Genomic DNA, 10,893 nt, shown 5'->3' on the forward strand with positions numbered 1-10,893 from the left:
CTTTTACTTTTAGAACCTGAGCAAGGAGCAGGCGGACTACTGCCTCTCACATATGAAGCCCTACCTGGACAGCAAGGGCCGTGAGCTTCCATCAGCGTTTGACTTTGTTGAATTCACTCGCTCGCTGTTTGTCAACTGATCCTGCACCAACCAGTTTTCCACACGCTGCTGAAACTGCATGATTGTGGCACTAGAAGTACTCACTAATAATCTGTATTATTTATCTTGTTCTGCCTAGAACTACCTGTGGTTCTCCTAGCATAGTGGATCTATCTGCATTTGAATGTGACTGCTTTTAGCTTGTGCTTTTAATAAATTCACCTTAACAACTGCAGTGAGCTTTAATAAACACTGGTTACAACTGGAAACATCTGTTGTGTTTATTCATTTCCAAACGCAGCACTAAAAACAACAGTTCCAGAAATGATTTGGACAGAGTGTGATGAGCCAGTCCAGTTCAGGGGTCTTCGTTTGTCTGGCTCAAAGTTTCTCATTCTGCCACTTGATTGGCTATTAGGTCGAGCTGGCTGCTCTCTCTGGGACTCTGCTCAAATAAATCATCACTCAGCCGCCAAATGCCGACTGTCCCGTCTGCTTTTCCAACCGCCAACAGGCCAGGGTTGTTGCAGCTGAAGGCCAAACAAGTGGCCGCTTGACCCGCTCCCCCCTCAATGGTAGCGGCTGGTTTGGGGGACCTGCAGCCCAGGTCAAAGATCTGCACCTCACCTGGGGAAGACATTTTTAGTAGGAGTCAGGAATCTGATGGTCTTAGATCAATTAACAAGGCAACAAATTCCAAAACTTTTGACTGCTACTGTATTTATTTAAATACTTACATGTGTATATATATTTTTTTAAAAGAATCTTAACAGAAATGCAGAGCTATTTCCTGCCATCATACACGGCTTTAATGCTGCACCTTGTCCAGTAGCTGCAGCAAAAACCAGCGGCCTGGTTGGAGACCACTGCACCTGAAACACGTACGAGTCTGAGACTCTGAGCGAGAGCAGCGGGTTGGCCTGCAGGAAGGAGTAGATGTGGGCCAGGCCGTCGGTCCCTGCACTCACAAACAGGTTCCTGCAGACACGAGTCAGAGTCATTCATGAAAAGCAGCTGCAAAGATGAGTGTTTGCTGTGAGTCCGGCCATCACCTGTGGAAAGGGGAGCAGTGCACGGAGTACACGGGGCCGCTGCAGGGCGTGAAGGAGAAGACTGCCGGGGCTCTCAGGGCCACGCTGTTGCCCTCGGAAGGCACCGCAGCCAGCGTTTGGGAGGAGAAGGAGCATCTGAGCAGCAGGCCGTCCTCAGAGCCCACCATGAAAGTGTCGGGGTCCCACGGAGACAAAGCCAAGGAGGTGACACCCACACTTTTGCTGCTGCAGGCCTATGGAATGACAGGTTTTTATCTTCTCTTCACAAATACAGCACCACTAAAAGTAAAATGCTTGCTGTTTGGGGCTTTTTTTTTTATATATATATACAATCACTCTTGTGCTTCAGGAACTGAAGGAGCACACAGTATTTAAATAAAGGGCATTGATGCAGTTAACTATGTGAACCTAATTTATTTCCCCCTCAGTGATGGGACACTGTCCTGCCCCAAAAGTATGAAAGCATGCCACCGTCTCCACTCTGCCTAATCTTTGTACCTTTTTAGAAAAAAACAAAACACCACACACGGTGCTCAGTGTTCCTTTCAAACAATCCCCCCCCCAGTTTCAGCAGAGCATAAAACTGGAGTTTTTTCTTTTTTCACATTCCTCTGGAACTTTCCTAAACGAGCATCTCTTTATGACGAATGCTTTACATGAGCAGAAACATTTGAATGTTGGAGTAGCTCCAACTGACTTCCACACTGGTTTCCTTAACCGGGTTCAAGGTTTGCCAACTCTTGACTCCAGTTAGCCTTGGTGTTCACATACTTTTTACAACCAACACTGACTCTTTGAATAATCTATTCAAAGTGAATGAACCTAATCCAAGCGTTTGTTGTCCTCTGATCTCTGGGTGTGTGATGCCTGAACGCTCTCAGGAGATCCATATCAACATGGCTCCATCATGTAGCTGCTGGGCTACAGCTAAACTCGTTTAATCCATTAAATCTGTTACGTGCTTAAACTGTGATCATTCTGATCATTGTGTTTAGGAACTCTGGAATCTCATCTGACACTGGTGCAGAAAGATGTTTCAGAAGTTGACTTTGGTCTGATCCTGGAGCTTACCTTGAAGCTGGAACTGCCGCTGTGGGGAACCTGCTGTTGTATTAGGGCATATGCAGCATTTAGGACCAGCTTGCCCTGGTCTGAGACCACCATCCACAGCAGTACTCTTCCTCCTGAACTGGCACTCAGCACCCCATATTCTCCTTTCTTCTGCAGGGACACCCAGGCTACCTGCAAACACAAGAAGCAACATGTCCTTTTCTTTCAATCTTCTTATTAGACAGCAGCCAGAGAAGCCCGTTTCTCCCCGAGTGCAGGACCACCAGACTGAGGAACTCCTCTGTTCCTGTGCCACCAAACTATTATTATCATACTATTATTACTATACTAATATTATAACATTATTATTATCATACAGGGGCTGGTGTTTTCCACTGTTGTGTCCTTTGTACATTTCTGTATATAACAGCTGAGTGTGAGTGAGATGGAGATTTCCCTGAGGGAACCTCCCAAAGGGATTAATAAAGTTATCCATCTATCTATCTATCTATCTGGACAAATCGAAGACCACTGTACTGGTTTCTATACGCAGCTCATTCTAAGGTAATACCTTTAACTTCTTTAGTCTTGGTGAGCAGATTACCAAGTCCATCACAATCTTATGTGAAATGACACTCCGGCACAGACAGAAAGTTAAAAACACCGAACCCATTTACCTGATTAACAGGCTCTCTGTGGCTGTCTGAAGACATCACAGTTTGAGCCAGCACAGGATCCTGAGTCCGACTGATGTCCCAGACCACCACATCTCCACTGTAGAGACCCCCTGCAGCCACAGTGTTGAACACACACACACACACACACACACACACACACACACACACACACACACACACACTCAATACAGTTCATCAGTGACAGGCTATGGATTTTAGTTCCTTAATACTACAGTTACATATTCAAATGGCTGGAAAACTCTGGCTCCATCCAGTGAAATGAACTAACTGAGCTGAAGGCACGAACAACTGCCAGAGTTAAACTAACTGGAGAGGCATAAATATATGGCTGAAAGCTTCCTTTGTGAGAGGAGATGCCACATCACAAATAGCACAAAAAATGCCCAGTAATCCCTGAATTTACTCATACAACCACCAAGCAATTAAAACTGCTGGAATTTCCTGCTCATTCAAACAGAAACAGGCTGACCCGATGGTTCGTGCACTCACTGGGTTTTCATGATCAGAAATAGGAAATAAAACAACAGAAAAGGAAAAGTTATTTGATTTGAATTTGAAATCTTTTTTTGCAATCAGAAAGGGCAAAACAGAACTTTAGAATTGTTTAATGTTCTTTTCCTACTTGAATAACAAAAAAACCGGACTACTGAGCCCAGGAGTAGACCTTCACAAAATTACATTACACTGAGCAAGCAAGACAAAAAATCATTTGTGCCTCATAGTTCTATTGAGTGGAATTAGTTCTAATGGCATATATTCTGTCAGAATGGAAATGGCATATTCTGCCCACCAACTGACATAAACTCCTGTTGAATCTCAGGAAATTCATTTAGAAAAAAGCCTTCACCTCTACTCGTATCTAACTTCAGACGTCTTCATAGTTGGACAGGTATGGAAGCTGTGTCATGCATGAATTTGTTACTCATTTTCCCACATATTTGTAAGGAATTTCACTGGATCCAAATCTCCAATCCAAAAATCACAAGTATTCTCTCATCTGCCTTTACACGCATTTGAACTTTAGTGACATCCCATTCTTAATCCAGAGGGTCATTTTTTTGTGTTTCTGCCTCTTCTTCCAATATTTGATTTAAGAAAATATTTTTTGTTAACTTTTAATCAGTAAGCATCCCCCTTTTTTTTTCCGGCTGTCAAGCCGGTCGTAACAGTCACTCACGCAGCCCCCCCTCCCCTCCCCCATCCCACCCCGCAGACAACAAACACAAAGGACGCTCACCCAAAGAAGCAAGGGAGGCATAAAGCTGTGTACTGTTAATAAAGTTTACATTATTTACAATGTTTTACCTGGAGGAGTAAAACTGAGAGGAAAGACCGCTCAGCGAGATCGAGCAGGCATAGTTTAAAGTCGACCTGAATACGTCAACACTGGCTTCCAGATGGAGAAGAAGTTTTCCCTGGACCCTCTGAGTGTAGGTTTAATCTTTTCTAGTTGTTTGAATTGCATCAGATCACATAACCACAATGACACTTTAGGTGGATTCTTGGATTTCCAATGTAATCATATTCTCTTGCGTGCAAGTAAGGCGGTAAAAGCAATAATACGTTTATGTCTTTTCCTAATTATAAAGCTGTATCTGTAACACCAAATATAGCGATAGCAGCACTGGGTCGTGTTGAGCGATATATCTATCTCTGTGGAGGTCCAAGATAGAGACAAGAGTCTCAAGTGCTAAAAAACATCTTAGAATGTCAGCTGCTGACAAACGATGTCTACTCTTTTTCTTGAATTGCCACATGAACAGCACATTTTAAAGCTTTTAAAAACAGATATTAAAAGTGATTCTGACTCTTGATAGGAGAGAAAACAGTCAATGATTATTTCCAATGATATGAGAGCACAAGCTGACTGTACCTGCAATGAGGGCTGGCTGGTTGGGATGACAGCACAGAGCTGTGACTGCAGTGGGAACATTTATAACGAGGTCAGCTTGTTTGGTGCGCAGGCATCTACGGTCCAGATTCCACATGCAAACACAAGACCTCTCAGTGCTCCAGTCTGCATCATCAATCCTGTCAATGCACAAAAAAACAATGACATGGTGATACCAGGAAAGCTTCATGAACTGAATCTGATCTGAAGAAGACTATATCTTAAACATTATGAACAATTTATTGAGGTTTGTTAGTGTCAGATTTGAGGACATATTAATGAAAGTGTCATACCGACCATAGGCGCAGGCAATGATGGAACCTGTGCAGCTCCAGCACACACTGGTGACATGAAGACCTTTTTCTTGAGCACTGGGATGTTGAAGGCAGTTTAAGCATGAAACCTGCAAACAGAGCATCTTAAAACAAAGAGCTTAATGGAAGGATTAAGTCGGTTGATTAGGTTCTGGTTTTGCTTACCGGAACACTTTGATCTTCCCAGTTTGCCTGAAACCCATCAAAAGCATGGCTCCTGACATTTTTTTCCAATTCTCCAACAATGAATTCCTCAACTCCTTGCAGAAACTCCACAAGGCCAGGCGGTTCTGGTTCAGTGCAGTTCTGTTGACATTGCTGCTCCGTCATGGGGCTCGTGTGGTCCTCTGGCTTTGTCTGAGTGCAGCTAATGACACGAGACACAGCCTGAACTCCCACCTCGGCCCTGTGCACAGCTGTGGTCTGACAGCTTCTCTGAAACATACCAAATTAAAGGCCATTTTACTCAGAAAGTTCGGAATTTAACTATTCATTTGGCTTGAAATGTCCTCTTGGTCTTCGAAAAGAGCTTCTTGAAATCGTTTGATTTGTAAGGTTACATTTCCCGTTTACACATATGCCATCTATGCAGTGGGGGTGGCCGATGGTTGCTCCACTTCGTACATACCATATATATATATATATATATATATATATATATATATATATATATATATATATATATATAAAGTATATATATATATATAAAGTATATATGATTGTGTGTGTATATCTGGTGGATACACAAATTCTTATGAAACATTTTTTTCATTTTCTCAACGGAGACAATATTAACAATTTTCTGACTGAGTTGCATACACACACACACATATATATATATATATATATATATATATATATATGTGTGTGTGTGTATGCAACTCAGTCAGAAAAAGAGAGAGCGAGAGAGATACTAAAAAAATAAAGCGTTGTATTAGCTTGACTAGCTTGTTTTGATAATTATAGAAAGCCCCCGGTTAGTTCGCACTATAATGGAATACTTCAGATTTCCAAATTTCAACAGAAATTAGTCGGTTGAAACGTTATTCCCCGCTTCGGGTTATGGCTTTCACAGCAGATGGGACGCAGCATTATCTTTAGAAATGTACTTCAAAGTACACCAGGATAACTTTCCATGCTAAAAACAAACACTTTGGTGAGCAAACTGTTTACCAAAGCTGTTGTTCAAACGTACCGATTCCTGCGACGGACATTTCCTCCACACTGATTGGACGCTCGGTAAGTTCAGAGCTTCGTCTGCAAACATGATGCTAAAGATGATGAAGAAAGATATCAAGAAGCTAAAGTCTAAACGTATTTTACGCTACAGCCATTTTACACGACGCCAGTTACCTTGGTTACGGAGACGGTGTCGCGCATAGAGAAATCCCCTGTTCACTTCCGCTCTTTCCAGAAAAAACCCCAAAACAAAACCACAGCTTTCCAGTTTTTGTTTGAATGTCAAAAAATTAAATTAAACTATTGGAAACTATGAAAATTAACCAATAAACTAATAAATGAACATTTAATCCAGGTAGGTCACCTCCATATATGCCAATAAGAGGGCTACTGCGTCTACTACCACTTTTTACAGCATCAAAATCAGACTTTGAATTTGAGAAACCAACAGTCTATCTAAAAATTCAGTGGAAAAAGAACCAGACTCAACATCCGGGTAAACAGGGAGAAGCAATCGATCCCTGTCTCAATTCATCCAACGGCAGCCAATCAAGTTACGCTCCATTGGACAGGTCAGCTCAATAGATATTGAGGATATCTGTTGGAACAGGGAAACACGAGTTAATGACCACAATAATGTAACATATACATAAAGAGAGTAAAGTGAGGAAAGGTGTGACAGATGAGGCCCCCCAGCAGTCTGGGCCTATAGCAGCTTAACTATGGGATGTTTCAGGATCACCTGAGCCATCCCTAACTATAAGCTTTATCAGAAAGGAAAGTTTTAAGCCTGGTCTTAAAAGTGGAAAGGGTGTCTGCTTCCCGGACATTTACTGGCAGCTTATTCCACAGAGAGGGGCCTGATAACTGAAGGCTCTGCCTCCCATTCTACTTTTAGAAACTCTGGGAACCTCAAGTAAACCTGCAGTTTGGGAACGAAGTGCTCTGTTAGGAAAATATCTTACAATGAGATCTTTAAGATATGATGGAGCTCGGTCATTAAGAGCTTTATATGTGAGGAGAAGAATCTTAAATTCTATTCTGAATTTAACAGGGAGCCAATGAAGAGAAGCTAAAACTGGAGAAATATGATCTCTCCTGTTAGTTCTCATCAGAACTCTGGCTGCAGCATTTTGGATCAACTGAAGGCTTTTCAGAGAATATGTGGGACAGCCCAATAATAAAGAATTACAGCAGTCCAATCCTGAAGTAACAAATGCATGGACTAGTTTTTCTGCATCACTCTGAGACAAGATGTTCCTGATTTTAACAATATTACGAAGGTGAAAGAAGGCAGTCCTAGAAACCTGTTTTATATGCGAGTCAAATGATAAGTTCTGGTCAAAAATAACTCCAAGGTTCCTCACTGTAGAACTAGAAGCCAAGGAAATACCATCTAAAGTAACTATATAGCTAGACAATTTCTCCCTGAAACGCTCAGGTCCAAAGATAACGACTTCAGTTTTGTCTGAATTTAGAAGCAGACAGTTCTGAGTCATCCAGGTCTTTATGTCTTTAAGACATGCTTGTAGTCTGACCAACCTATTGGTTTCATCTGGTTTTATAGATAAGTACAGCTGAGTATCATCAGCATAGCAATGGCAATTTATGCCATGCTGTCTAATAATGTTACCTAATGGAAGCATGTATAAAGTGAAAAGAATCGGTCCAAGCACAGAACCCTGAGGAACTCCATGACTTACTCTGGTGTGTGAGGAAGATTCTTCATTTACAAGAACAAACTGAAATCTATCAGATAAATATGACTTAAACCAGCCTAATGCAGTTCCTTTAATCCCAATAACATGTTCAAGTCTCTGTAATAAGATACTGTGATCGACCGTATCAAATGCAGCACTGAGATCCAACAGGACAAGCACAGACACAAGTCCGCTATCAGAGGCTAAGAGGAGATCATTGGTAACTTTCAGCAGTGCAGTTTCTGTGCTATGATGCACTCTGAATCCTGACTGAAACTCTTCAAACAGATTATTTCTGTGTAAGTGATCACAAAGCTGAGCTGCAACTATTTTTTCAAGAACTTTAGACATAAAAGGGAGATTGGAAATAGGTCTATAATTAGCTAACACTTCTGAATCAAGAGTAGGTTTTTTAAGTAAAGGTTTAATTACAGCAACCTTAAAAGAGGTACATATCCTGTCAACAAAGACAGATTGATCAAATCCAATATGGAAGTGTTGATCAATGGGAAAACCTCCTTGAACAGTCTGGTTGGGATTGGGTCTAAAACACAAGTTGATAGTTTAGAAGAGCCTATTGCTGTTGTTAGTTCAGAGAGATCAACTCTCAGGTATTCCAGTTTCCTCCCACAGTCCAAAAACATCCATGTCAGGTTAGCTGGTGACTCTATTTGCAGTGTTGTATAGTAACAAAGTAAAAATACTTCACTACTGTACTTAAGTATATTTTAGAATACTTTGTACTTTCCTCGAGTTAAAATTTTTTTGACAACTTTCACTTTTACTTCACTATATTTCCGAACTTAATTGCATACTTTTACTCCAATACATTTTCATTGTTTGGTTTAGTTACTCGTTACATAAAAAAAGAGAGAGAGAGAGAGAGAGAAAAAACGCAACAGTGTTTTGACCCCATGCATGTTCTGCCTGCCCAAAGACGTGGAAATCCTATCTTACAGAAACTCCCCTTTTTTAGGTTTTAAGGTAGTTTTACAAAAAAGGTCTTCCTCTTCAGATGCCGGATAAGCTGCAGTTCCCTCCCAATTCTTTTTTTCTTTTGTATATTGATAATAATTGTGTGTGCACCTCCTATAGCTTGTGAAGTACAGTAATCGTAACGGCTTTTTTTCTTGGTGATGTTGGCCGCATTTTCTGTACTGAGTTATTTTATTTATTTTTTAGAAAGGTTTACAATAGGGGTTTCAAACCGGACTCCCTCTTCAGATGCCAGATAAGCTTCAGTTTTCTCCTATTTTTTTCTTTAAATTTTGTTTATAATGATGGCAATAACAGCAGCAACCTCTTTTGTTTCATTTTTTTCTTAATGCTGTAATCTACGCCTCATTTTCAGCACTGACCTTACTTGAAGAAGAAAAACTTAAAGGTTCACAAAGTTTGTATTTTCTGTCTAAACCTGGTCTAAATTTTGCCTGCACTTGGTTGTGTGTAGATTTTAAGTGTATTTGACCTTCAAAGTTTACCAAAATATAAAAAATGTCATTCAAACTGCATTTGCCTTGTTTACTTTTTACTTGTACTTTTCATTACATTACTTAAAGGCCTACAGAAAGCTGACACTACACCCAATACATAATGATAATACATACACAGAGGAACAACAATGATCATTGGACTCTACACCAAAACATTTCATAAACGCATGAAATTTGCGATTTTGAATTTGCCGCTTGGAAATCCTTCCTGGAATTCCAGACTGGGGGCGGGGCTTCCGTGTGACGTCACAGGTGCCATGGGTTTTCCTGGCTGCCGCTATTAGTATGCTTGTTGAGTGGTGAAGGCAATAAAACGTTGGGTTCAGTGCAGTTTTTATTGCGAGTAGATGTACGAAGTGCTGTGGGTGTGTGTGTTGCCCTCAGCACCAGCAGCTCACACCACCGGGGACAGAGGAAGCAGAGAGACCCGCGGTCTTGTGTCTGTGCCTCCCTGTCCGCCTGCCTCCTCTCTGGTGAAATCAGCCGGAGCCATCCCGCCGTGTTCAGCTCCCTGCGGTGCGGACACTCAGGGGGAATCCACCTGGCGGAGAGCGGACACACCGCGGGATGGTTGCCCTGAAATCAGCCGGCAGAGCGATCATCAAGAGCCCCGACGTGCCGAGATTTCCACTCTCCACCTGGCGGAGAGTGTGTCCGCTCTCCGCCAGGTTCCTGTCCGCACCGCAGGGAGCTGAACACGGCGGGATGGCTCCGGCTGATTTCACCAGAGAGGAGGCAGGCGGACAGGGAGACACAGACACAAGACCGCGGGTCTCTCTGCTTCCTCTGTCCCCGGTGGTGTGAGCTGCTGGTGCTGAGGGCAACACACGCACTTTGTACATCTACTCGCAATAAAAACTGCACTGAACCCAACGTTTTATATTTCCAAGCGACGTCCCGCGGCACACATCGAAATTTGCCGTGAAGAAGCTGTCCAGGTCTGGCAAACTGCTGGCTTCGCTGCTAGAACTACTGGGGGTTGTTCCAGCAGCTGGCACTCGTGACGTCACGCACCTGTCGTTCCAGTTTGCCAAATTCGAGTCAAATGTGGTGATAGTTTATTGGGCCTAATCAGGACTATCCAGGGGCCTAAAATTATTTTAAAATCATAAAAAAATTCCATGGTATATGGAATCGATCTGCTATTTCAGTTTTGTGCAAAAAATCACCTTTCTGTAGGCCTTTAAGTACATCTATTTTTACAGTAATCCTCATACTTAAGTACAAGACATTTCGGATACTTTAAGACTTTAACTCAAGTAACATTTCAGTCAGTGACTTGGACTTTTACCAAAGTCATATTTTGGAGGGGAACCTATACTTTTACTTGAGTGTGAGATTTCAGTACTTTATACAACACTGTCTATTTGTCCCACGGAGTGGATGTGAGGTGCATGGCTGTGTGTCTCCTTTGTCT

The 10,893-nt window shown here is 42.0% G+C and overlaps 2 protein-coding genes across 6 annotated transcripts in view; one reads left to right on the forward strand and one right to left on the reverse strand.

The window, feature by feature from the left end:
• sptan1 (spectrin alpha, non-erythrocytic 1) overlaps nucleotides 1–368 on the forward strand; it is a 44,637-nt gene extending 44,269 nt beyond the window's left edge. For all 5 annotated transcript variants that reach the window (XM_075456686.1, XM_075456687.1, XM_075456688.1 and 2 more), the window contains one exon: nucleotides 14–368. In XM_075456686.1, the coding sequence (XP_075312801.1) occupies nucleotides 14–139 (126 nt within the window). In that variant the 3' untranslated portion in view covers nucleotides 140–368. The remainder of the gene's footprint in view (nucleotides 1–13) is intronic.
• dync2i2 (dynein 2 intermediate chain 2) lies at nucleotides 367–6,453 on the reverse strand. Its single transcript, XM_075456691.1, has 9 exons — nucleotides 6,300–6,453; nucleotides 5,270–5,539; nucleotides 5,084–5,193; nucleotides 4,773–4,930; nucleotides 2,879–2,988; nucleotides 2,223–2,393; nucleotides 1,152–1,384; nucleotides 920–1,077; nucleotides 367–726 (listed from the first exon to the last, which is right to left on the reverse strand). Exons 1-9 carry the CDS (start codon nucleotides 6,369–6,371, stop codon nucleotides 491–493), a joined length of 1,518 nt encoding a protein of 505 aa, XP_075312806.1. The 5' UTR covers nucleotides 6,372–6,453; the 3' UTR covers nucleotides 367–490.
• Between the last annotated feature and the right edge of the window lie 4,440 nt (nucleotides 6,454–10,893).

This window comes from Odontesthes bonariensis, chromosome 22 (assembly GCF_027942865.1).
Source record: "Odontesthes bonariensis isolate fOdoBon6 chromosome 22, fOdoBon6.hap1, whole genome shotgun sequence".
Taxonomy (NCBI): Eukaryota; Metazoa; Chordata; class Actinopteri; order Atheriniformes; family Atherinopsidae; genus Odontesthes; species Odontesthes bonariensis.

Coding starts and splice junctions, on each gene's coding strand:
- dync2i2 (XM_075456691.1), bottom strand. CDS start 6,371: ATGTTTGCAGACGAAGCTCTGAACTTACCGAGCGTCCAATCAGTGTGG. Junction 5,540..6,299: donor AATGTCCGTCGCAGGAATCG/GTACGTTTGAAC, acceptor GGTATGTTTCAG/AGAAGCTGTCAGACCACAGC. Junction 727..919: donor TGCTGCAGCTACTGGACAAG/GTGCAGCATTAA, acceptor TGTCTTCCCCAG/GTGAGGTGCAGATCTTTGAC.